The sequence below is a fragment of the Sciurus vulgaris genome, assembly GCF_902686455.1.
Source record: "Sciurus vulgaris genome assembly, chromosome: 18".
NCBI lineage: Eukaryota > Metazoa > Chordata > Mammalia > Rodentia > Sciuridae > Sciurus > Sciurus vulgaris.
The window spans coordinates 7,136,506-7,160,002 of NC_136479.1; the positions used below are offsets into that span (position 1 = coordinate 7,136,506).

The 23,497-nt window shown below is 43.4% G+C and overlaps 1 protein-coding gene across 1 annotated transcript in view; it reads left to right on the top strand.

The window, feature by feature from the left end:
- The first annotated feature begins 2,524 nt into the window (after window positions 1-2,524).
- The window catches only part of HAPSTR1 (HUWE1 associated protein modifying stress responses), a 34,177-nt gene continuing 13,204 nt past the window's right edge, over window positions 2,525-23,497 (top strand). Inside the window, exons 1-3 of the mRNA XM_079120473.1 lie at window positions 2,525-3,107; window positions 3,715-3,795; window positions 13,322-13,597. Coding sequence (XP_078976599.1) covers window positions 2,882-3,107; window positions 3,715-3,795; window positions 13,322-13,597 — 583 coding nt within the window. The 5' untranslated portion in view covers window positions 2,525-2,881. The remainder of the gene's footprint in view (window positions 3,108-3,714; window positions 3,796-13,321; window positions 13,598-23,497) is intronic.

Sequence of the window (23,497 nt, forward strand, 5' to 3'; positions counted from 1 at the left end):
GGCAGCTCTTGATTGAAGCCTGTAAATTAAAATTACCTTCTATTTGTTGACTGCTGGTCATGTACACATCATGCATTGTCATTTTAACATTCCTCCATTCCAAGTGCCATTGATAATAAGCTATTATGCAATAGCTTAAGTACTCTAAGACCATCAAACCAGAGTTCAGAAGTTCTGAGAGGACAAAATACAGAACTTATAGCTTGGGGGCAATCAAGTGGACAGGTGATTTTTTTCCCGATGTTTATTAGAGACCCGGATTTCCTGCAATTCAATTTCATTCCTTCTTGGATTGATCCATGGCTGAAAATAGTTGTCTTTATAAGGAAAGGTCAAGGTCAGAAGCTTCTCACAGTGTGTCTGAATTAGGTGAAGAAGAACAACAGCAGCCTTCCTTCCTTCCTTCCAAACTACAAACTTAAGCTGGGCTGTCAAAATTGAAACGGTGTGTGACTGTTTTATGCAGAATCTTGGGGTTGATTAGTTCCTTTTTTGTTGTTGGTACCAGGGATTGAACCCAGGAATGCTGTACCACTGAGCCACACCCCCAGCCCTATTTTGTATAGGGTCTCACTGAGTTGCTTAGTGCCTCACTGTTGCTGAGGCTGGCTTTGAACTCCCGATCCTCCTGCCTCAGCCTCCTGAGCTGCTGCGATTCTAGGCGGCATCACTGTGCCTAGCTTATCTTTTATAAATTTTGATACAAATTCTTGCTAAGTTGCCCAGGGTGACCTGGAGCTTGCTGTCCTCCTTCCTCATCTTCCTGGGTGATGGAATCACAGGCCTGCACCACTGAGCTGCGCTAAATATTTTCTGTCAAAATAACCAAAGATTAAAAATTTTTTTCTTTTGTAATTGTTATTGAAAAGATTCTTTAAAAATATTATAAACACAGCTCAACCTGTGTTTTTGCAAGGTCTATACAAAATACGCCGGTGACTAATACTGAATGAAGCAACCTGCCTGCCTCTTCTCTTCCACTCTGGTCCGCCTAAAGAACCTGAGCTCCCTCGTCGCTGCATTCCTGAAGCCTTTGCTTGGAGTGTCCTTCATACCATGGTCCATCCTCCTCCCCTTTCTTTCTAAACCTTATCTTTTAGGATTCTACTAGGAACAAGACTGACAAGACATCTGCCATCTTAGAACCTATTTAAAAAAATTTTTTTTTTAGTTGTAGACAAACACAATAGCTTTATTTATTTTCATGTGGTGCTGAGGATCGAACCTAGGGCCTCAGTCATGCCAGGCAAGCGCTCTACCACTGAGCCCCAGCCCCCTTTAGAACCTATTTTTTGGTGAGATGACACACAACATCAATCAATAGCGGGTCATTTCGGACAGTAAGAGATGCTAGGGGAGTGCGCAAGGCCGCCTAGGCTGGTCTCTCTAGGACTCCTCGCACACCTGGCACTGGGGCCAAGCCTGGAGATGGGGTTGGAAGAAGAGCTTCCAGACGCTGGGCTGAGACAGAAGAGAGCATGGTGTTCTGGAGGAGCTGGGCAGGCCGGTGCGGGTGCGCGGTGCAGCCACAAAGCGGATGGCACGCTGTGGAATCAGGGCCGGGCCAGGGCGTTTGAGGCCGCTGCGCGGAGGCAAGATTCAGGCACCCTCCCGCAGGATGCGCACCAGCTGTCAGCGCGGACCCAGGGGGTCTGCGGTCCCGGGCTGGCACCGCGCAGGGGCTGCGGCCGCACGTGGCCCGGGGGCGTGCTTTCCCGGACAGGTGCGGGCGCCCGGCTCGAGGAGCGCAGGCGCGGCCCGCTGCTCCCGCCCGGGTCCTCCCTGCCGGAGGGCGCCCCTCGACGCGCTCCAGCAGAGCGCGGGGCCGTGGGACTGCGCACTGCGCTCCTCGACCGTTTTTCTTTGGACGCTCCGTTTGCCCGAGGAAGAAGGGGGACGCCGTAATAAAGACGGGAAGTCCCTGGCAAACTTGGACACGAATTGCGCGTTTTATTTCCTTTCCCCATTTCCCTCCTCCCCCCGGAGCCCGAGGGCTGGACTAGGCACTCTGCCACCCGCCACGCCCCTCCGTGCCAGCGGTGCCCTGCCACACTGGACTTCGCGTCCCCAGCGGCCTGGCAGCGCCGGAAAAGCCCCCGCCGGGTGCGGTCGCTGGGCGGGGTCACGTGGCTCTCGCCCGGCGCCCCACGGCTCCGGGGTATCAAGCCTTGCGCATGCGCTTCTACTAGTCTCCCCCCCCCCACGACTTGGCAGACTCGGGCGCAACCACTGACAACTCCTCCCCCTCTTTCCGTCTTCATCCTTCCTGACATTTCCTCCTTTCCCCCGCCCATTGATGACGTCAGGCAGACAGGCCGATGAGCCAATCCCGACGCTGTGTTCAGGGGCCGGCACGCGGAACCGGTCGGCTCGGACCAATAGGGGCCCTCGCAGCGGGCGCGCCCCAACCGCTCGGGGGAGCCGCGCCGAGGGGGCGGTGCTTCCCAGTCAGCATGTGGGCGGGGGAGGGCGGGGACCAGCAGCCGCAGAGGCGTCGACGGCGGCGGCGGCGGCGACGTTGCTCAGTCTTCTGGGTGGGCTCGGCGGCGCAGGCCGGGTTACGCGGAGGGCTCGGCGGGCAGCAGCGGCGGCCTTAGGGAGGCCGCGGCGCCATGGGGGGGCGGTAGGCGGGCGCGGCGGGCGAGGCGAGGGCCGTCAGCGGGCCCGGCGGCGGGGAGGCCCGGGGCGGGGGTCGTCCGGGCTGCGCGGGGCCGCGGGGCGGGGTCGCCGGCCGTCGGGGTGCAGGAGGCCTGGGCCGCCGCGAGGAGCCGCCGCCGGCCGCCGGGCCCCGCCGCCGGGCCGCTCGACGACGACGCTCCCGCGGGGGCCCCGCCTGAGGAGGACGCGGCGGCGGCGACGAGGCCGCGGGAGGCCGCGGAGGATGGAGGAGCGGAAGGAGGAGGGCGAGGCGGAGATCCAGGAGCACGGGCCCGAGCACTGGTTCTCCAAGTGGGAGCGGCAGTGCCTGGCCGAGGCCGAGCAGGACGAGCAGCTGTCCCCTGAGCTGCAGGAGGAGGCGGCGGCCGCCGCGCAGCCCGAGCACAAGCAGCAGAAGCTGTGGCACCTCTTCCAGAACTCGGCCACCGCCGTGGCCCAGCTCTACAAAGGTGAGGCCGCGCCGCCATCTTGGCGCCGCCCGCCCGCCGCCCGGCCGGGTCCCGCCCGGCCCGCACCTCCCGCGCCCTGCGAGGCGGCGGGGCCGGGCGGGGCGGCCGCGGGCCGGGGTCGCGCCGCGGCCCTCCCTCCCCGAGACGGCGCCGCGGGGTGCGGCCGACGCCCGGGCCTCCCCGCCCACCCGCCCTGGGCCCTCGGCGGCCCGGAGCCCCGGCTCGGCCGGACCCGACCCGACCCGACCTGGCCCGGCCCGGCCCGGCCCGGCCCGGCGGGCAGGGAGGAGCCCCCGCCGCAAGATGGCGAAGGCGGCGGCGGGGCCATTGTGCCCGCGCCCCGGGCTGCGGGCCGCCTCCCTGCGCTGACGCCGGGGCCGCACCGCGTCCCCGCCCGCCGCGACCCCGGGTCCGGGCCCCCCGCGCCGCCCGGGATCCCGAAACCCCGGACAAAATGGCGAAGCCTAATATGGCCGTTCGGAGTGATTGACGCCCAAATAACATTCTCTCCCCTGTCTCTGTCTGTGTCCTTGTGCGTGCGTTTCTTTTCGTTTTCTTTCGTCCTTTTTTTTTGTTTTGTTTTTTTGTTTTGGTTTATCGTTTTCAGACCGAGTGTGTCAGCAGCCAGGACTTTCTCTCTGGGTCCCCTTCCAAAACGCAGCCACCGCGGTCACCAACCTCTACAAAGGTAAAGATAACCTTGCTGCATTGCCGGTTAAGGGGAAGGGCGGCCCGCGTCGGGTTCCGGCCTGCGTTCCCAGTGTGTTCCCCGCAGCCCCGAATACCTTGCAACTTGAGCGTCTCGGTGGTGCCCTAGAGCGAGGGCGGCGGTTTTGACACCCCCTGACGCCTTCCCCCTCCCCCGGGGACATAGGGCAACACCTGGGGACGTTTTTTGATTGTGAGGAGGTGCTACTGTGGGTGTCCCCGCAGTGCCCAAGACAGCCCCTCGCCTTGCAGCCAAGACTTTTTCAGCCCCCAAAGTCACTAGTGCCTAGGTAAGACCGCCCTTCTCATTGAAAAGGCAACGGGGGAAGAAAAGAGTTCTTATTTTTTTATTTTCATTTTTTTAATGGTAAACAAGTGGGACAACCTCAGGGAGGATTCTTGAGTCAAGCAATTTAGAGCAAGGTAGATTGGCTTTTAAGTGCTTTGAAAACGTGTTAATTGGAATCCGTCTGTGCTTATGTATCTGCTACTCTTATCCAGCAATTTATCAGGCATTTTCCTTCGAAACTACCTTATGTCTGTGACTTGTTGGCAGGAAATCTGTGATCAGTTTTGAATTGATAGCTTTGTGTTTTATGTTGGTGCTTTTCTGAAGTACATTTTCTCCCTCTGATGAAATGAAGGTATGTAAGTAAACGTCCTGCCCATTATACTCTCTTGATAACAATGGCTTTAGATGTTGTGCCTTACAGATATGGAAGATTTTGAAATCGGAGTTCCATCTTTGGCAAGTTTTCTGTGGAAAAAGGATTTAGCTTTGACACTTTAATGAAAATGCAATGAAATTACATGCTTTCAAACAGTAATGGAATCTAGTGCATTTAAATATATAATAGGTTGAAACAATCTGAACTATCTCTTGATTCTCAGGTTCTTTTCTTTAGAATGATCAAGTGGCAACATTTTTTAGGATGAACATTCCTTATTGTGAAATTTTTTTTCAGTGGACTTTGCAGTTTTGGGGGACAGTAATTTTGAGAGCTGTTAACTGAAACTGGTGAATAAGAATGTTAATTTTAGGGAATGAGGAACTAATAGTATAGTCTTATAAAGAAAAAGGAAACAGTTTAAATGGTGCTTTGGTGCTCAACTTTAGTTATATGTAGCTGAGTTTCATCAGTTTTGATTACTGAATAAATTTGCTTTTTAACATCCATCAGTGCTCCAGGGTCTTGGGCATTCTTTTTGGAATGGCCCTTGGTTTCATTTGGAAAAGGAATTTTGGGAAAAAAAAACAAAAACTAAAACTCAATTTTAAAAAATTTCTTGCAGTACAGTTTACATAAAGTAAAATCACTGGTTTAAGATGTTTTTTCAGTTGGGCAGAAATGTATTATTAACAAATAGAGTTTTCTGTTTCCCCTGCTCCAGACCCAGGCACCCACTGATGTGATTGCTGTGTACTGTTACGTAGTTACCCTTTAACCATACCCTCTGTAATATTTTGTGTCTGGCTTCTTCCACTTGGTATAACCTTTTTGAGCTGTATCAATTGCACATTGCAAGTACTAGCAGTTCAGTAAGCTTTTTAATGACTGAGTAGTACTTGGAACTTGTTGGAAGTGTTGTATGGGGTACCTTCCATGGTCTAGCTTTTTGTTTCTGTTAACTTTCTGCTTGAAAGGGAAGGCAAGGCTCTTGAATGTTTTCTGGTTTTGGTGGTGTTGTGCACTGATAGAATGTATATCTCTAGGACTATAGCTAGCAGTTTTCATTATAGCTTATTTGTTTTACTTTTTTTCCATTTGTTGGTATTTATTTTGGTTTATTCTGAGACAGGATTTCACTACATTGCCCAGACTGATCTTGAATTTGGGGTCCTCCTACCTCAGATTCTGGAGATGCTGGAATTATAGGCATGTGCCACTGTGCCCTGCTAGTGCTAACTCTGCAAAAGAAGATGGTCTCAGAAGTTGAACTCTGAAATTCTCAATTTGATTACTTCATTTGAAAGGTTTATTTTAATTTACTAGTTATCTTTGTTCAGAAAGCTTAAGGAACATTAATTTTATTTTAAATATCCCATGTGGTTCCTGAATTGTTCAATTGGAACTGTTTTATTTTGTATCATGTTCTGTAAAATGAAAATGTCCCTTTTTACCTAATAGAACAGATGTACTGTGTTTAGTGGAATTTGGAAGTGTAGCAGCATCTTTTTTCCTATTTGTTGCCAGAAGAGTGGATGAGACTCTGCAGATGCTTACACCTTTCCTCTTCTACAGGGTGTGGTCTTTAGAGAACAGGCATACAGCTTTGGGAATAATTAGGTACCTTAAATAGAACCAATAAAATTAGTAGGGTAGTGTTACAAGTGTGTGCAGCATTAAATAGTGGTAAATTTAGGTAAAATACTTAGCATACTGGGGGGAAGATTTTAGGAAATCCTTAAGTAGGCAGTACTCCCATATTTTGTATAATTAAGTACTTACCTGGCAAATCAGAACTGGCTGCTTTTGCAGCATGAGGAGTTTGACACTTGGATCAGCTTCTTCCAGTTTCTTGATAACTCCTAAAATGAGCACAGGGGAACCTCAGAATTGAGGTTAAAAACCTAGGAGAGGGCCTCTTAGTTGCAAATGGGCTTTTGAAAAGTTAAACTTTTGTTGCTTGATTTGATTGGAATGTGGCTGCAAGGATTTGGAAAACAAAGTTGGTGGTGTCCCCTCATGGAGGACAGAATTCAATAAAATGAGTGCATTGTCCTTCTCCAGATGGTAGGGGCAAACTTTGGTTTCATTTTTTGGGAGAAGGGCAGGAAAATCCCTATTCTTAACTTTAAAAATACAGAGGATGGTTGGTTCTTCAGTATCATTGGGTCTCTGGCTTAGTGTGTTTTTTAATATCTGCAACTAAAGAGGGAAGTGAGAAGTTACTGAGGTGGTTTTAATCCAGCCAGGGTTGATGCTTACCTTGGCCAAGCCTGTTTGCTTTTTCTTCTTTTGCCCCTGTGCTGAGGATGGAACCCAGGGCCTTTGTGCCTGATAGCCAAATGCTCTAGCCCTGATCTACACCCCAGCCCATGTTTGCTGCTTAACTCTACCTCTTATTTCTTGGGTGACTGGTTTCAGTTGCTGTCTCTGACTCCTTGTTAGGAAAGTGTTCTCTTTATCTAGTTGTGAATTCTTCTGTTTGGGGCTGCTAGTTTCCTAGGTCTGGACTGATGGTTGTCTTCCAGGGCAAGACCTTGCTAGGTAGCCTCCCAGGGCTGACCTGGGAGCCTGGGCCCTAGCTCTTTAGCAGCCTTTTGGGAGCCAGTGCTTGATCACACCCCATAGAGTCACTTCTCTGGTTGTTCTTTCTCAACTTTTTAATGTTTTTTCCTTGATTATTGTTTTCTTGGTCTTTACATTTTGAAAGTGTTTGAAGCATTGGTTGACTAGAGCCCTGTGAAATCCACTGAGAGCTTTCTCTTGATCCTGTACTTATTAAAAGATGTTTCTGGGGAAGGGGGAAAAAAAAGGTTTCTGGGTTTCTCCTTGAATGTCATTTGCCTCAGGTGTCTTGTGCTCTAGCAATGAGGTTTAGCTTTGTTATGGTTAAAGTCTTGGAGTCTACTGCCGGATTGTCTGAGTTCATGTGTTGGCCCTGTGCTTAGCTGTGTAGTGCTGGAGACAGATACTGGAGCCAGGTATTTCACCATTGGGTCCATTGATCTTAATGTAAGTGGGACTAAGTATCCATAAATTATAGCTCTTAGTTTTGTACTTGGTATATGGTGAGTGCGCAAGTGTTGATTGCATAGGTAGGTAAGTTTTAACTACTTCTCAGAGGTTTCTCACTTTGAGTAGTGATTTATACAAAGGGAGGTAATTCTAGTTTATTTTTTGTCTTTAGATTTTTTTCTTGTGTTGAAATAAGGTTTGGTATATTTGTTCCTCTTTTACCATCATCTTTTCCTAAGAGGGGCACATGTAATAGAACTTGCACGTGAGAAACGGTGTGATGTCAAGTCTTCTAATATGATGTTCTACATCAGATGTGGCCATTTTGGACTTCTGTGTAGGTTAATGGTGAACAGAACCTAATGAAAATTTGTGGGCCAGTTGGTGGGTGACTAAACAAACGGTTAGGGAGATAGATGACCTTGGTTTTGTGACTCTTGTTGGGGCAAAAAATTATTACTGAGCTTTGAGACCGTTCATAATACCTTAGGGTGGATTATGGTCAGAAACCCTAATCCCTGCCAGGTGGGCGGTGCATGCGTGGCTGTGATCCCGGCTGGATCCAGGGAAGAAAAGGGATTGGAAGCCAGGCTGCAGGCAACAAATGATGGCTGCTCCCAGTTCCTGTCCTTTGTTCTCTGTGCTAGGTGAAGATTAAGAAGGAAGAAGTAGTGCGTGATTTTATATACAATTGGAAAAAGTTTTATTTTGACTTTGACTCAGATCTTCAGGTTCCTAATGAAGCATTACTTTTTTTCTTCCTCAGTCGGACTGGATGGTTAGTGTAAGTTTAATTAAAGGCAAATATTTTGTAGTCAGTGTTCCTTAGAAGTGTACCTAGCAGTATACTGTTATTCATAGATTCTCTAAGGAGAATGAGAGGTAGCTTTTTCTTTTGTTGGGGAGGAAACAGGTTGTAGAAGGAACTCTGCCACTTGCCCAACTTTGGACAAGGCCCTTTGAGCCTTGTTCCTTGTTTATGAAATTGGGATACCTACGTGAGCTGACTCACATAAAGTTGTGTATCAGAAAGGATATAGCTCAGTTGTTGGAACTTGCCTCACATGCACAAGGCCCTGGGTTCAGTCCCCAGCACTGTGCTTGCTTCACATCACAAGGCCCTGGGTTCAATCCCCAGCACCACGTAAACAAATAAATAAATAAATGGCTGGGGGTGTAAAGCTTGGTAAAATGCATGCCTAGCATGCTCAAGGTCCTGGGTCTGATCTCTAATTCCAACTGAGTTTGTCTATGGATCATGTAAGAAAGTGCTTCATTTGGTATTCACCTGAGAATAACGGGACTGTGTGCACTATGCCCCTACTTCATCCTCCTGTGTAGTGGTGGGAAGAGTTCTCAGATCTCTTGTTCATATTCAGGTTCTTAAGAAACATGAAAAAAAAAATTGGACATATCCTGTAAGAAGTGTTTAAATCAGTTTTTTTTTTTAAAGTAAGGATCAGTGTGGTGTTAAAGGTTCAATTGACATTTCGATACCCTTGGATATTCACCTATTGTTCAAGTTTATGGCTTTTTTCCACAATGGCTTTGAATTTGGTAAAATAGTGTTGGATACAAGACTGAGCCATAGTTTCTATGCTTTGCATTTTTGGGCCAGTGTCCTGAAGCCCTTCACTTAGAATTTGGGTGTCCAGTGCCCAAATTTAGGCTCAGTCTTCAGGAGGCTGGCTGTGTGTATGCATGTGCGTGGGGAAGTCCTGAACACAACTATTTAAAATATTCTAGCACCAACAGGAGACATCCTATTTAGGGGAAATATCAGGCTTGATTAATTTGGGTGGTAAAATGATTGGGCTTGGCTTTCAGAATATGCTGTTAATGCTCCCAAACTAAGTTAAGCACCAAGTAGTGTGAAAGCATATACCTGAGACCTTAAATATGATTTAAGGTCTGATTTTTTTCTTCCTTCTAGAACATGAGTTGGTGTTTTAAAAAATGACCGATTTTTATCAAATTCTTGGTTGATTCTGATGTTGAGACTTGGTCAGAAATTTTGAGGTGCAGTGATTGATCAGCTGCAGTTTACTATATTTTATTTATTTATTTTCTTTGGTGGTGCTAGGAATTGGACCCAGGGCCTTGTGCATGCTAGGCAAGCCCTCTACCAACTGAGCTATATCCCCAGCCCCTATTTTATTATTTTTAAAATTTTTGGTACCAGGGAGTGAACCCAGGAGGCACAAAAGCGCTGAACCACATCCCGAGTCCTTTTTTCATTTTGAGACAGGGCTTTGCTAAGTTGCTGAGGCTGGCTTTGAACTTTCAATCCTGGGCTTACAGGTGTGCTCTATTGCACCCAGTCAGCTGCATAATTTCTTAAAGAAGTTCAAAACTTGTTGATTTCTAAACCAGACTACTAATGATACTGTTTTCCAGTGTTGTTCAAAATCTATGATGAAATTATCAGCTTTGCAGATCTGACAAGTTGAGACTTTTAATTTGGTGTCTATGGTCTATGTGTTGATGCTGAGGTGTGAACCCAGGCCCTTTTAAGAATTGGGCAAAAGTTCTACCACTGAGCTGCATCCCTAACTCTGTTGGGACTTATGTTCTTAATCAGAATAGTCAAAAACTTGACCAAGCTCATATGTTCCTAGTACTGGTTTTTAAAAACATCTTATGTGACCCCCCTCCCTTTAGCTCAAGTTTTGTATCAAGCATAGACTCTTTTTGCTGTCTAGCTTGTCAGGTGTATGTTTCTGTACCTGCTTCATCTTCCTTTGCACTCACTGTGCGTGGCTGCTTTGGGCTTGTTCCCTCTATTCCCTTCCATGTTTCCAACTCTTCTTTCATGTTTCTAATTCTGGTCCCATTTCCCCCCATGCCCTGCCCTCCCCTTTTTTTTTTTTTTTTTTTTTTTTTTAATGGTATTGGTGTTTGAACTTCTCCTGAGCTATGTGTCTTCAGCTTTATTTATTTTTTGTAGTAGGGATTTAACCCAGGGACACTTAAACACTGAGCTACATCTCCAACCTTTTTATTTTGAGACAGAGTCTCACTCAGTTGCTTAGAGCCTTGCCAAAGTTGCTGAGGCTGTATTGGTACTTGGTGATCTTTCTGCCTCTGCCTCCTCAGTTGCTGGATTATAGGTGTGTGGCACCATGGTGGTGCCTGTCTACTTCTAATAATTTTGAGATGGTTTCTCTAAATTGCCAGGCTGGCCTTGAACTTTGGATTCTCCTGCTTTAGCCTTCTGAGTATTGGGGATTGCTGGTGTGTGCTACCAAGCTTAACTTTCATTTGGTTCTTTTTTTTTTTTTTTTTTTTTTGGGGGGGGGGGGGTGGTGGGGATTGAACCCAGGGCCTTGAGCATGCCAGGCAAGCACTCTACCAACTGAGCTATATTCCCAGCCCCTTCATTTGGTTCTTGAGAGAGAGAATTTTCTCACTGTTGGGAAGCAGAAATGAAAACATGATTGAAAATGATTCTTCTGGGTAGACAGGTTTGTAAAAACCTAATTGCTTCTAGGTTTGCCCATATTTTCTATCCTCTTTCTCTCCGTTCCTGGGATAGGCTTAGCTTGCTCAGTGATTTGATTTCCTTTAAATGACTCCAGCTCTTTCGGGATTTTTTAAGGACTAGATACAGCTTTCCAAGGTCATGTTGGGTTCATCATCCTCTTAAGGTTAACTTTCCTGTAAGTTCTTTCTCCAAGAGATGGGAAGGTGCTGTCTTATCCTCCTAGATACCCTCATAGAACTCCACCTCCTTTGAAGTGGAGTTCACGCCTGCTTTGTTAGTGGTGAAATGAGCAGTTCCTTCATTGTGCTTTAAGCCATTATTCTAGTAGAGACACTAGAAAGGCCTTCACTGTAGGGCTGCTTTTATATCTGTAGAATTAGGCTGGTCTCTTTTCTCAGAGATGTAATTGTTAAGTGAGAAGATGTGAAAACAGTCTTGTATACCACGTTGAATTCTAGTCCTGGTCCTTTTTATTTTTTTTAAATATTAAGAGAAAAATTCTCCATGGACTGATTATTTTCTTGTTGATCTTTAGCATTTAAGGCTGGTCCTCCGCTAAGGGCTAGGCCTTGTTCAGAGTTCTGCCTGTTTTACTGCACCCTTGTCATCTTCCTTTTTTTGTGAGGTCAGTGGTACTGAGGATGGAACCCAGGGCTTTCTATGCGCTAAGCGCACACTGTGCCACTGAGCTACATTTCTAGTCATATTCATTGAGATTGGGGTCCTCTGTGATATCTGGATTATTGTCTGTTTTTCTAGGACATGGCTCTTCATTGTGTGTTGCTTTTCCTTTCAGACTCTACTCCAGATGTAGCAGACATGGAATTAAAATAAAACCAGGATCGGTAGTAGAGAATATATCTTGTTGCCTTTTTTGGGGGGGGGGGGGAGGTGCTGGGGATCGAACCCAGGGCCTTACAAGGCAAGCACTCTACCGACTGAGCTATCTCCCCAGCCCCCTCTTGTTGCTTTTATAGAAGGATCAGGGATAAAGTAGCTGTCTTGGACTGGGGATATAGCTCAGTTGGTAGAGTGCTTGCCAGGCATGCACAAGGCCCTGGGTTCGATCCCCAGCACCCCCCCCCCCCAAAAAAAAAAAAAAAAAAAAAGAGCCGTCTTGTCTTGCTTAGTGTTATTTAAAGACGTGCAGTCTAGCCCAGCAGCCTAATAAAAGTAAATTGCAATGACTTGGATTTTCAAACATTTTTTTGTCAACTAGATAAAACCTCTAAAGGGCAGGGATTTTTTTTTGTTAGATTCAGGTTCAGTATATATGAGGAGTTAAGAATAGGAATTTTAAAGCAAGGGAATGATTATGAATTACAAAAAGATGCTGGGAATTGGAAGAAGAATGAAAATACACCCACAACAATGAATGAAGCTTTTTGTTCCCAACCTCCTGTTTGGTTTTTGTGTAGAGTCATCGGTCAGAATTAAATTTTCCCTTATTCTTTCTGAAACGTGTACTGCAGCCTTGTGTTAATTCTTGGTGCTAAACCTGTTACCTGTGATACTGCATCTGTTAAATGACGTGATGCCACTAAGACTTCGTGAGAATCCACTGAACTTCTTTTTGTTCTGAGGGTTGATCCCAGAGGTGCTTTACCAGGGAGGTACACCCCTCATCCTTTTTATTTTTAGATAGGGGCTTCTAGGTTGTTGAGACTGGCTCAAACTTGCGATCATCCTGCCTCAACCTCCCAAGTTGCTGGGTTGTGTGTCACAACTCCTGGCTGAGAATTTGCTCTTCTGAAAGAGAGCAATCTAACTTAATGGGCTCACAGACTGTGGAGCAAAATTCCAGCTCTCTGGTGTGCTGTGACCTTGAAGGAGTTACCCTGAATACCTCAGTTTCCTCTTGGATTAGGGACAGTAGCACCTGTCTCAAAATAAGACTTACTACTTTCTCATGTGAAGCTAAGTAAAGTACTAATAAACATTTGATAATTTAGCTATTGTTGGTACTCTTAAACTAAATTAGGCTCAGTAAGTTATTGTAGGAAGTTTGACTAAATATTTCTTTTTTTAAGAACAATTTTATGATTATGTGATGTGTGAATTCTGAATTTAGAACACAGATTTACATCTAGAGCTGGGATGTACCTCAGTGTGGAACACTTGACTAGAATGTGTGAGAATGTAATTCTCCACTGCCACCAAGGGAGAAAAACATGTATAACATTCCAGTGTGACTGACGGACATTTGATTATCAGATTACTTGTGGGTTAAGAGGCCTCATAGTTCATAATTCATTTTGGTTAACTTATAAAAGGTTTTCTTTAGATGGAATGTAGTATGACTCTAAAGATCATCACGTATCTTTTTTCTTTTCTTATAGAAAGTGTGGATACCCATCAGCGAAGTTTTGATATTGGAATTCAGATTGGCTATCAGCGACGCAATAAGGATGTGCTGGCTTGGGTTAAAAAACGCAGAAGAACTATTCGTAGAGAAGATTTGATCAGCTTCCTGTGTGGAAAGGTTCCTCCACCACGAAACTCTAGAGCTCCCCCAAGACTGACTGTAGTGTCCCCTAACCGAGCTACTTCAACGGAAACTAGCTCATCTGTAGAGACTGATTTGCAACCCTTCCGGGAAGCCATAGCTCTGCATGGTAAAGCCGTTTAAACATATTTCTTTGGAAAAATGGTTAAGAGTGTGCCTGTGGACCCATTTTCACGTTTAGGTTTAGGTCCAGATCCATCGTCTGTTTGTCTATTATAGTAAACACTTGCTCTAGAAATGTCGAAAGAGAATGTAAGCTAAGAACTTAACAGGCAATTTTTGACTGTCAGCTAGTCTGTCCTAAAAATGTTTTTAGAAAGTTAGTTTGAGCTTACTGGTGTTACAATAACAATCTTTTTTTCAACATTGATTAGAATTTGTTGCTTTATGCTTATATGTTGTACATATTCTTTACTTTTTGAGTCAGGGGAAGTTCTTATGTCTTAAGAATTCTGTTAATGTTTATAGTTGTTTGAGAGCCTAGTCCATAACAAGTAAAGCAGGTAGTTGTTGGGTTAGTTCTCATGGGAACTGGGAACTGCGAACTGCCTTTGACACCCACCCTTCATTATCTAGTGTGCTGTAGAGGATGAGAGTTGATGACTCAAGTGAGAGGGGACAGAGAGATGAAGAGTCATCGATTTTCCTTCTGCCTGTTGTCCCTCAGGTCTGCCTTGCTTTGATAGTCAGGATTGCCAGAGGTGCAGCTAGGGAACAGGTCCCTGACAACCTCCCTAGCCAGATTGTCATCAAAAGGCATTCTTGGTTAAGGTCTTATGTTACTAGAGAAGCCTGGGGAATGCAGTCATTGATAAGTTTGTTCCTTGCTGCTCATTAATGCAGACTTCCATATAGAACTGAAGACTTAACCATCTGTACCCATAGCATGTAAACACTGCTGCAAAAAAAACAGCAGCAAAGTAATAAGACTTGATTGAAATCAAGATGAAAACCTGGATCACAAACAGATGACTAAGCAGCTAGTGTTAACTAGTGAGTTAGATCATGAGTCCTGTTGAAAGTTAACATTTCTGGGCCATAGAATAGGTTTATTGGAACAAAGTTAACTTGCTAATAAAAAAATTGGATATGTATAAAGGACTTCTATAGCATGGGAACTGTAATTCCTGCAGATTTCTCTTTGACAAACCTTGATTCTTTCTTATACCCTTATTTGGAACATAGAGTTGGAAAAAGTGTTGTTTTTAGCTTCCTGATTGCAAGTTTGTTTATGGTAAGTTAAAATCAAAACCACTTATTGCAGGAAAGCCAGTGTTTTTATCTGCAGTCTTAAGACTATACACTGTTTCTTATGTATTGGAATAGCTAGGCTGTTCAGAATGATTGGAGTTCAGGCAAAATGAGATTGATCTGTTCCTACTCAATTAGTTTCATATCTTTCCCCTTCAGTTTGGAAAACAGCAGTGAGGTGTACATAGTTTGTCAGATTAATTTTAGTGCATGATAATATGTGATGTAGTTATCTCTCCTAGGCATTCTGATTTTCATCAAGTAGATTTATGACTCATTCCATACTTAAAGTATGCTTTTCTGTATTATACTTCTGTAGAAGACAGTTTTAAGAAAAATAAGCCACTGTTGCTATAGAATCTTAATGCAGAAGTGTGCATGGCAAAAAGGATGAACTTAGCCTTCCTGAAAAGCTTCTCTGCTTCTGCTTCCTTTACACTTCCTCACATCATATGTTTTACTACTTTTTGAACTTTGGGAATTTTAGTGATGAGGTTGCTGAAGGGACTGTTTATAATTTTTGACGTATTGAAGTTAGGGTTTTAGAAAGCTGAAACATAAAACTTTATATAGAAAAGAAATTTTTCCCTACAATAAATTTATAATGTAGCAGTAATATGTTGAAGGTAGAATGTATTCTTATTCTTCAGATTCATACCTCTAATTCATGTAGTTAAAATATTAACTGGTGGTGGTGAAGTAATAGGCCCCCTTGAAAGAGGCTACAGAAACAAATTATACTGAGTTTTGTGCTCTACTAGTGGTTTGCAGGAATATCAGTGTATTCAGGAGAATGCTGGCCTTACCTGAGTATTCAAAGAAAGTAATTTGTGTAATAAGAGGGCCTTGTTAATTTTAAATAGTAATGTAGATTAGTGACTGACTTTACTCTTTCCTTATTATCTGATTTATATACTTTATGAATTGAAGTGAAAACTAGGTTAAGATGCTATTTTTTTTGTGGTATTGGGGCTTGAACTCAGTTCCCATTCTAGGCAAGCACTCTACCATTGAGTTACATCCCCAGCCTCTTTTTTTTTTTTTTTTTTTTTTTTGAGATAGGGTCTCCCTAATTTGGTGAGGCTGGCTTGAACATGTGATCCTCCTGCTTCAGCGTCCCAAATTCCTGGGATTACAAGTTTGTGTTGCCACACCTGGCCCAAGGTGATTTTTAAAAATGTATTTGGAAACATCTTAATGTGGATAAATACTAAGCTAGAAGTCTGCTTTTCATATAATTTGCTTAGCCATATCTGAAATATAACTAAAATCAATTGAAGCTTTTGAAATTCCTCATTGGGGGGAGAGTCTAAATTCATGAAGTTTTTATAGAGCAAGGAGATCTGAGAAAAGTATAAGTATGTTGAGGCAGACTTGAATTTATAATCCAAGTAAACATCCCATTTCTCCTCATGCTCTCTTTACACAGAAGACAGTTTCCTCCATGCTGTTTTCATCAGCTCCTAGACACCTGTCCTACCAATACCTCTACCACATACCCATAAATACCTAAAATTCCTTTGTTTGAGGGAAAGTGGCAGAGACCTGAAATATTTGCAGAGCATTTCATGTAGACAGGATGTGAAGACGAATACCTTCATCAGCCTTGGGCCCACCTTACAGGAGAGACTTGTGTAAACAGTTGTAATCAAAAGTATATCAATTTTCTAGTGTGGTGGCACATGCCTATAATTTCAGCAACTTGGAGGCTGAGGCTGAGGCTGGAGGATCACAACTTCCAGGCCAGCCTCAGCAACTTAAGAGAGACCCTGTCTTCAAAATTTAAAAAAAAAAAAAAAAGGACTGGGGATGTGGCTCAGTGGGTTAAGTTGCCCTGGGTTTAATCCCCAGTACCAAAAAAGTTAAAAAAAAAAAAAAAAAAAAAAAAAAGACCAATTAATGGCTATCAAACAGTTCCATTCCAGGTGAAGCTACTTTAGTTAATGGTTAGCACAGTTTAGGCTACAATTCAGTGCTTTATTTTGATACTGTCTGCATCATGATTGTGGCTTCTGTGTACTAAGGGACCTAGTCATTGGATGTTAGACTCAAGAAATTAAATGGGTGCATGCTGAATTGATATTTGTCCTTGTTAATTTTATCTTAAAATAACATTGAAAATTTACTGAATGAAATCAGTAACTTGTTTTTGTGTATATAGTATTTCAGGTAGACCAAAACTCACCTGGACCATTTTGTGTTCTGCCTGTCTGAAAGCTCTTTAGTCACCTTCTAGAACTACTTTTATATTCTTTAATGCTACTCTGGCCTCCCTGGCCTTGCTTAGGATTTTTCATTGACCTGAATTAAATTTCCTAGGATTCTATGGCTATTTGCCACCATCTTCAGGCCCTGCAGGGGCCACCTCACTCTTAACTTCCAGATCTATACCTTTGTTTAGACCTTCTCTAGACCACTGAATGTGTGTCTCATTGTTCTCTGAAATACATCTCTTAGCATATCCTGTAGTTGTTTTTCTCAGATGACAATTAGACTGGATTAGCTGTTCAGATCTTGTGCAGTCTTGAGGAGTATGTGAAAGTGTTTCTTTGGTTGAGGCAAGCGTGTAGTTGGATGACTTAATGTCATGAATATGGTGTAAGATATTCTGGGGGCAGAAAGATATTCTCTGCTCAACTTTGCTGTGGGTTCAGGGAGGGCCCTCTGGAGGAGCTGAGCTTGGATGTGGTAGGGGGGTGTTCTTTGTTCTTGCTCTCCTGTGTCTGAGTTTACTCAGTCACTAGTCCATCTTTCATGAGAGCACTGGGAGATCTTTTCACTGCGGCTTGCAAGGACACTTCACATTACAAGGCCCTTGTGGTCTGATCTTGACCTTGGGTCAGCTATCCCAGCATACTGTGTGAACTCTTGAATACCCACGTTTTTTTTAATATCCTGTAGGACTGATCAAATTTTATTTGTGACTCAGCTTTCCTCGAATTCCTCCATTCTCTAAACCCTTCCCTGAACAGGGCTTCAGTTTGTTTCCATGGCTGTTCCTTCCTGCTGATGGGGGCAGTAGTAAACAGGGGCCTTGTCTTGTTCCTTCTGGCTTTAACAGAACCTAGCAAAGAATCCTGTGTAAGTGTATTCTGTAGTTGTGTTTACTGCAGGGAAAACACAAAGTCTGAAAAATGAATGAATACAGCACGGTGGGACTGAGAACCTTTGGAAAGAGTCGAGGATTGCAGTTCCCAGATGACTACAATCAGAAGAGAATCTATCCTATGTATGTATCTAGGGGTGCTAGAAAGGAATCTCACGTTAGAGCAACTCGGGAGTTTTCTGTGGCTGAGGACAACAGCATTAGAGCTGCTCTTTTTGTGAGTCTGTTGTATCTGTACCAAGCTAAGGAGATGCTCACACAATCCTCACACCTACTCTGGATTATTACCACTGTATTGATGGAGAGCAGTTTGGTTAAGATAGAGCAGGTTAACAAATGGCTCTAAAATACATCCTCTTAACTACCGTACCTCTGTTATTTGTAGATTCAACCTGTCTTACTTCCCACCCCCTCCTTTGTAGGACTTGGGGGTGGGGTGGGAAGGGTCTTAGGGCTTCTGCTTTGGGGAACACATGGATTGTGTGTCTTGGGCTTTCCCCCATAAGTGAATCTGGATAAGTAGGCTTGAAGTTGGTTTGTGACCACCTTGATTGGAAGAGTACACAGGCCTGTGTAGAGGCCATCATCCCTGCATAACTGTGGTCTTAACGTCTCACAACCAGTCTGATTTGTGATGGTGATAAACTTAAAGGTGGTGTATGAGGAACCAGTCAAGTCACCTGACCTGTCATGGTGCTGTTTGCCTTGAGGAAAGGAGGTTGCTGGTTAGCTCTAGCTGTGTCCTGGCATGGGTGTCCACTTTGCCCTGCATAGTGAACCTCAGAAGTAGACCTGGAGCCACGATCTTTTTTCCTAGTGGCCTTTGAGAGAATAAGATCCTTGTGGCCTGTTTTAATTGTAGTCAGCACTCCAGAGAGAGAGTTAAAGCTTTTTATTGTTAGTTACTTCTTGAATGTTAACATGCTAGGATCTTGAGCTTGTTCCATGTTGACAAGCTGGTGAGTCGGTTACATTCTCTTTCTGATTGGAGAGACAGAGTTAACTTGCCCAAGGCAGTGCTATGTGGAAAACATGAGGTTTGAATCTTGATTTTCTGAGTTCGTTAGTCATCGTAGGGATCTGTGAAAGGGTCCAGAGTAGGAAGGTGTGCACTCTGAGCCAGAGGCTGAGTTGCGTCTTACTCGGTAACTGTTCAGTCACCCTCATTTGTCATCATCTCATAGGTGGTCTTTATAGGTGTCTGATGCTGGTTCACACTGCCACATGGAAATTGAGACACTTGGTTTCAGTCCCAGAAGTGATTTTGATGACATTCTTGATTTCAGTACTTGGAATTAACCCTGCTGAGCCTGGGTTATCCCTTTAAAATTCCACATAATTTCCTCTAACATGCAGGGTCTGAGGTTACCGTAGATACGGGTGGGAGCTGTTGCTGTCATTAGCACTTGGCTTTAAGATACCATCTTCTCAATTTTAAATTCCCCTCATGGTAAAAGCAAATTTACAGTGTTACAGTGTAGTTGGCTACTGCATTTGCTAGCATGGTGCTTAGAGGGACTTGGCAAACTCAGGTAGTCTAGACTATAATATGACACAGGAGAATTTTTAAAATCAAACAAAAGCAAAGGTTCTCCCCTCACCCCCAAACTTTATATTTTTTAAAACTAAGTTTTGCTAAGTTGCCTATATTGGGCTCAAGTGATCCTCCTGCCCCTCAGTGCTAGGATTCCTGACATGGCATGTTTTTTTATTCTGGGGATTGGACCCCCGGGCCTTGCATATGCCAAGTAAGCATGTGCTCTACCATTGAGTCACACCAAGTCCAGGAAAGGTGTCTTGAGAAAGTACTTTGTGAGTTAAGACAGTGGCTCCTTAGAGTCAAAGGCCCATGCATTTAACAAAGAGCTTAAAAACCCTTTTGTTTTGTTTGTGAATTTGGTTTATAAGTTGATTTCTCCAGTTGAATCCTTGTGCAGAAAGTGTGGCTGTTGGCAGACAAGAGTTATTTGTCATCCTGTAGCCCTTCCTGTATGTCCCAGCATTTGCTGAACACAGTGAAGCACTCTTGTTTATTGGAGGTAGGAGTAGGTGATGAAGGGGATAAACTCATTTTAGGACGTTTCTGGCCTAATAGAATTGTATCAGTCTGAATTATATACACAGAGTCAGGTTGAGGCACAGTGTCATTGCCTTTTGAAGTCATAGGCTGTTTCCAGGTTGTGGTTTTGTATCTTCCAAACAAAGTCAAGGCTTCATGAGAATTCTTATTCTCTTAAATCATATAAGTTGCTTGATAGTTTCTTGGTCTGAAAAAGTAGAGCATAGAGCCTTATAGGAAATATAATCACTGGAAATTGGATTCAGGGGTATAAGGTCAGATAGGAATTTTTACCCAGAAAAGTGAGGCAAATTCCCAGTTTGTCACACTCAAAGTATAAAAGGCTGCTTACTTTACCTTAGAGTTTGTGGAAAGCTGAGTTTAGGCAGCCTGAAACACTTGACTTTTCTCCTTTGAGGCCAGATTTTTAATACCTTTTTGTTTTTGTTAAAACATTTTGACCCATGTGTGCCAGATCGATATTGAAGGGAAATTATCAGATTTGAGAGGAAGTCTTTCCTGATAAAATTGCCTAGGCAATTTATACTTATTACATGTTAAGAAATTTAATCGTTTTGTGTGTCCCCCTCTCAATGTTCCTGTCACTTCCATTGATGTAGCTAAATGTTGAAAAATTTATCTTGACAGCTAACACAGATGTTTAGGTTCAGGATTCTGAAACTGACATCCCATTGTAGAAGAAACTCCAGCAATGTTCTGTGGCGGAGGACTCTTAGAAGCGGCCAGTGAGGGTTTATGTCCATCTGTCTTTTAGTCCTGCTCTGTGAGGAAGTGCACACCCTAGCAGTGTGTGGAGCACAGCGGGTTCTTTTTGAATGCTTGTTGAATGTTGCACTCTGCATCTTCTTCAAATAACAGAACTGTTGACAGCTATTTAATAGTAAATGTGTCTAAAAAACTGATTTGGAAATTAAGATGTAAGAGATTAATGCACCAAAGCAATCTCTTAATTGCTTAAGATTGGTTTTGAATCTCAAGGAATCTTCAGTTTAATTTCCTCTGAACGCTGAAATTTCTAAATTGTCTTTTCCTCACACCAGCCTCTAAGAACAAGAACAATTAGGTCAATTAAGATAGCATTAAAATTTCTTACGAAAGGGATTAGATATTAAACAATAAAGTTTCTGGAGGTAAGCCCTAACAGCTTCCAACATCAGTAATGCAGAGTTGTCTTGAACCTGCAGTAAAATTTTGTTGGACTTTTTATTTTTTATTTTTTTTTAAATAATTGCAGTGAAAAAGGCCATGTGGCCATGCCTCAGCCAGTTCACGTAGCTAGTACTTAATTTAATAATCATCTATTGGTAGTTATGAAGCAGTTTAATATCTGAGTGCAATTTTCTGACTTATTAATTTCTTAGAATATTTGAAAATTTCCAAAAAGTAAAAAAAAAAAAATTCCGTATCTTGTGGTCCTACATGCAGTTAAATGTTTGGTGCATTTTCTTTCAGTCCTTTTATCAATGTATAAATATTAAAATTATTTCATAGTTGAGATCATACTGCATATATGCTACTGTATCTTGCTTTTTCATTTTAACGTCGTGAGCATTTTTTCCCATGACATTAAAAACTGTCTTTGAAAAATGGAAAGCTTTTGGGCTGTCAGCATAACTGAAAATGTTTTCTTGGTGTGACACATGTATCTTTGTAATTGGTTTGATTTAGTGTGCTTTACTTCAATAAAAATTCAGTATTACAATTTACAGATCGGGGTGGGGAGTGGTATCTACTTCAAATTACCAGAATCTTCCTAGTAGAGTTCTTTTTTAAATGATTCAACTCCCTGATACATCTAAAACACTGCATTGACACTACAAGTGCTTGCCTGGCATTTCAGAACACAGCTTTGTGCACAGGGCATGCTGCACATCTGCCTAGTACAGTTCTTTTCCAAGGCAAGAATGCCAGTTTCTTGGGGCTTCCAGGCAGGATGTCACCCATTTTGTTCCAGTTTGGGGGGTTTCAGATCCTCCTCTCTCCAGGAGATGTCACTGGTGGAGCATATCTGCAGAGGGCCCTGAACCTGTGCCTGGGGATCAGCAGTGCGCCTTCTCGCCTCAGGGCTAGCCTTCTTCACAGGGGCCTGAGACTCGGAACCCCATAGAGCATGTAGACTGAGCCTCAGCCCTGGCTGGTGGACCAAGGCAGTGAGATTGACTGGGTCAGCATTTGCTCTTCCTCTGCCTGTGTGTGAAATGTGCTGGGAAACTGGAATTACATGTAATCAATTTTGCAAACAGCATTTTCTTATTACCCAAAGCATGAACTTGGTATGAGAATAATAGCTCTGTGCTGCTTTTAATAATTTGCCATGTAACTTGGATTCCTATAACCTGGACTGTAAATTTGTTTTAGTTCCAATGAGAGTTTTCAAAGTCTGATTAAATCATCCTAATCATTTATTACCCTGTTCCTGCACTAAATATTTTAAATGGTTGCAGAACCTTTAAAACTGATGAGTTTATTTATCCTGTGTTAAGCAATTGAGACTTCTCTGTCTAATCATGCTACTTGTTCTACTGCTTTTGTCAATTGATATTCCCATAGCTTTTTTGAAAAAGTGTGTTTTCGGTAGAAATTAAGTTGTATGCCCTCAGGACATACAACTTGGTGTTTAGTTTTGAAGCATGTTTAGATTTTCTGTACTTGTATAGGCCTAATTGTTCATGTGGCTTAGCTAAGGTTTCCTAAGCATCTTATAGTAGCTGTCATTGGTTTGTAAAATAAAATTTGGGCTGTTTAAAATGCATATATTTTTTGGTTGTTAATCTTAATTTTTTTTTTGACACTTGTGTTAAATCTTTTTGGGGAAGATTAGTGAGTGAAACTTAAAAGATTTCACTGCTGAGAGTAGCTAATAGGTAGTGTTGCACATTGTGAGTTTACTTGAGCTGTTAAACTCTAGGTCATATATCCAATAATAATGATTATGATTTTCCAAACATTACTGGGGAATTTTCAAATTGGCCAAGCTGATGTTTAATGTATCCTCTTTTTCATGGGGAAATTTAAGATAAATTTGCTTAAATTGTCTAGCCAGGCCTATTTCTGATAGTGTTTTCTAAGCCTTCGCTATTTGTCATTACTGCCACAGGACCATGCCTTAACAAATGGGTTTTGGGCTGGGGTTTGTTTTCTTCTTTCTGTAAGTTTCAAATGGTAGAGGGGATCTTGGATTTAATTGTGGAAGTTGCCTGATTTACTAAATTCTCAAATTATGGAACTAGTGTGAAAAGGTTATCATAGGAGTACTGGGCATCTTCTAGTAAGTGGGATTAGGAAACAGGAAGGCACAGCTTCCCTGCATGAAGCTCACAGGCTATGATAACTTTTCAAAAATGCCAACAACTTGGATAATTGAGTTTAAAATGTGATGGCATTGATTTAAATGAAGCAAACAGCTTGCAGACTGGATTTATTTCCTGAGATCAACATCCGAGCCTCAGATTTCAGTAGATTTCAAAATGCAGGGTTGAACTTTGGGGCATTATTCTTTTTCAGAATCAGTGAGTGTTCTGTGCTGGGTCCTTTAGATGGAGATGAAAAGATTGTCTATAGGCAGAGGTGAT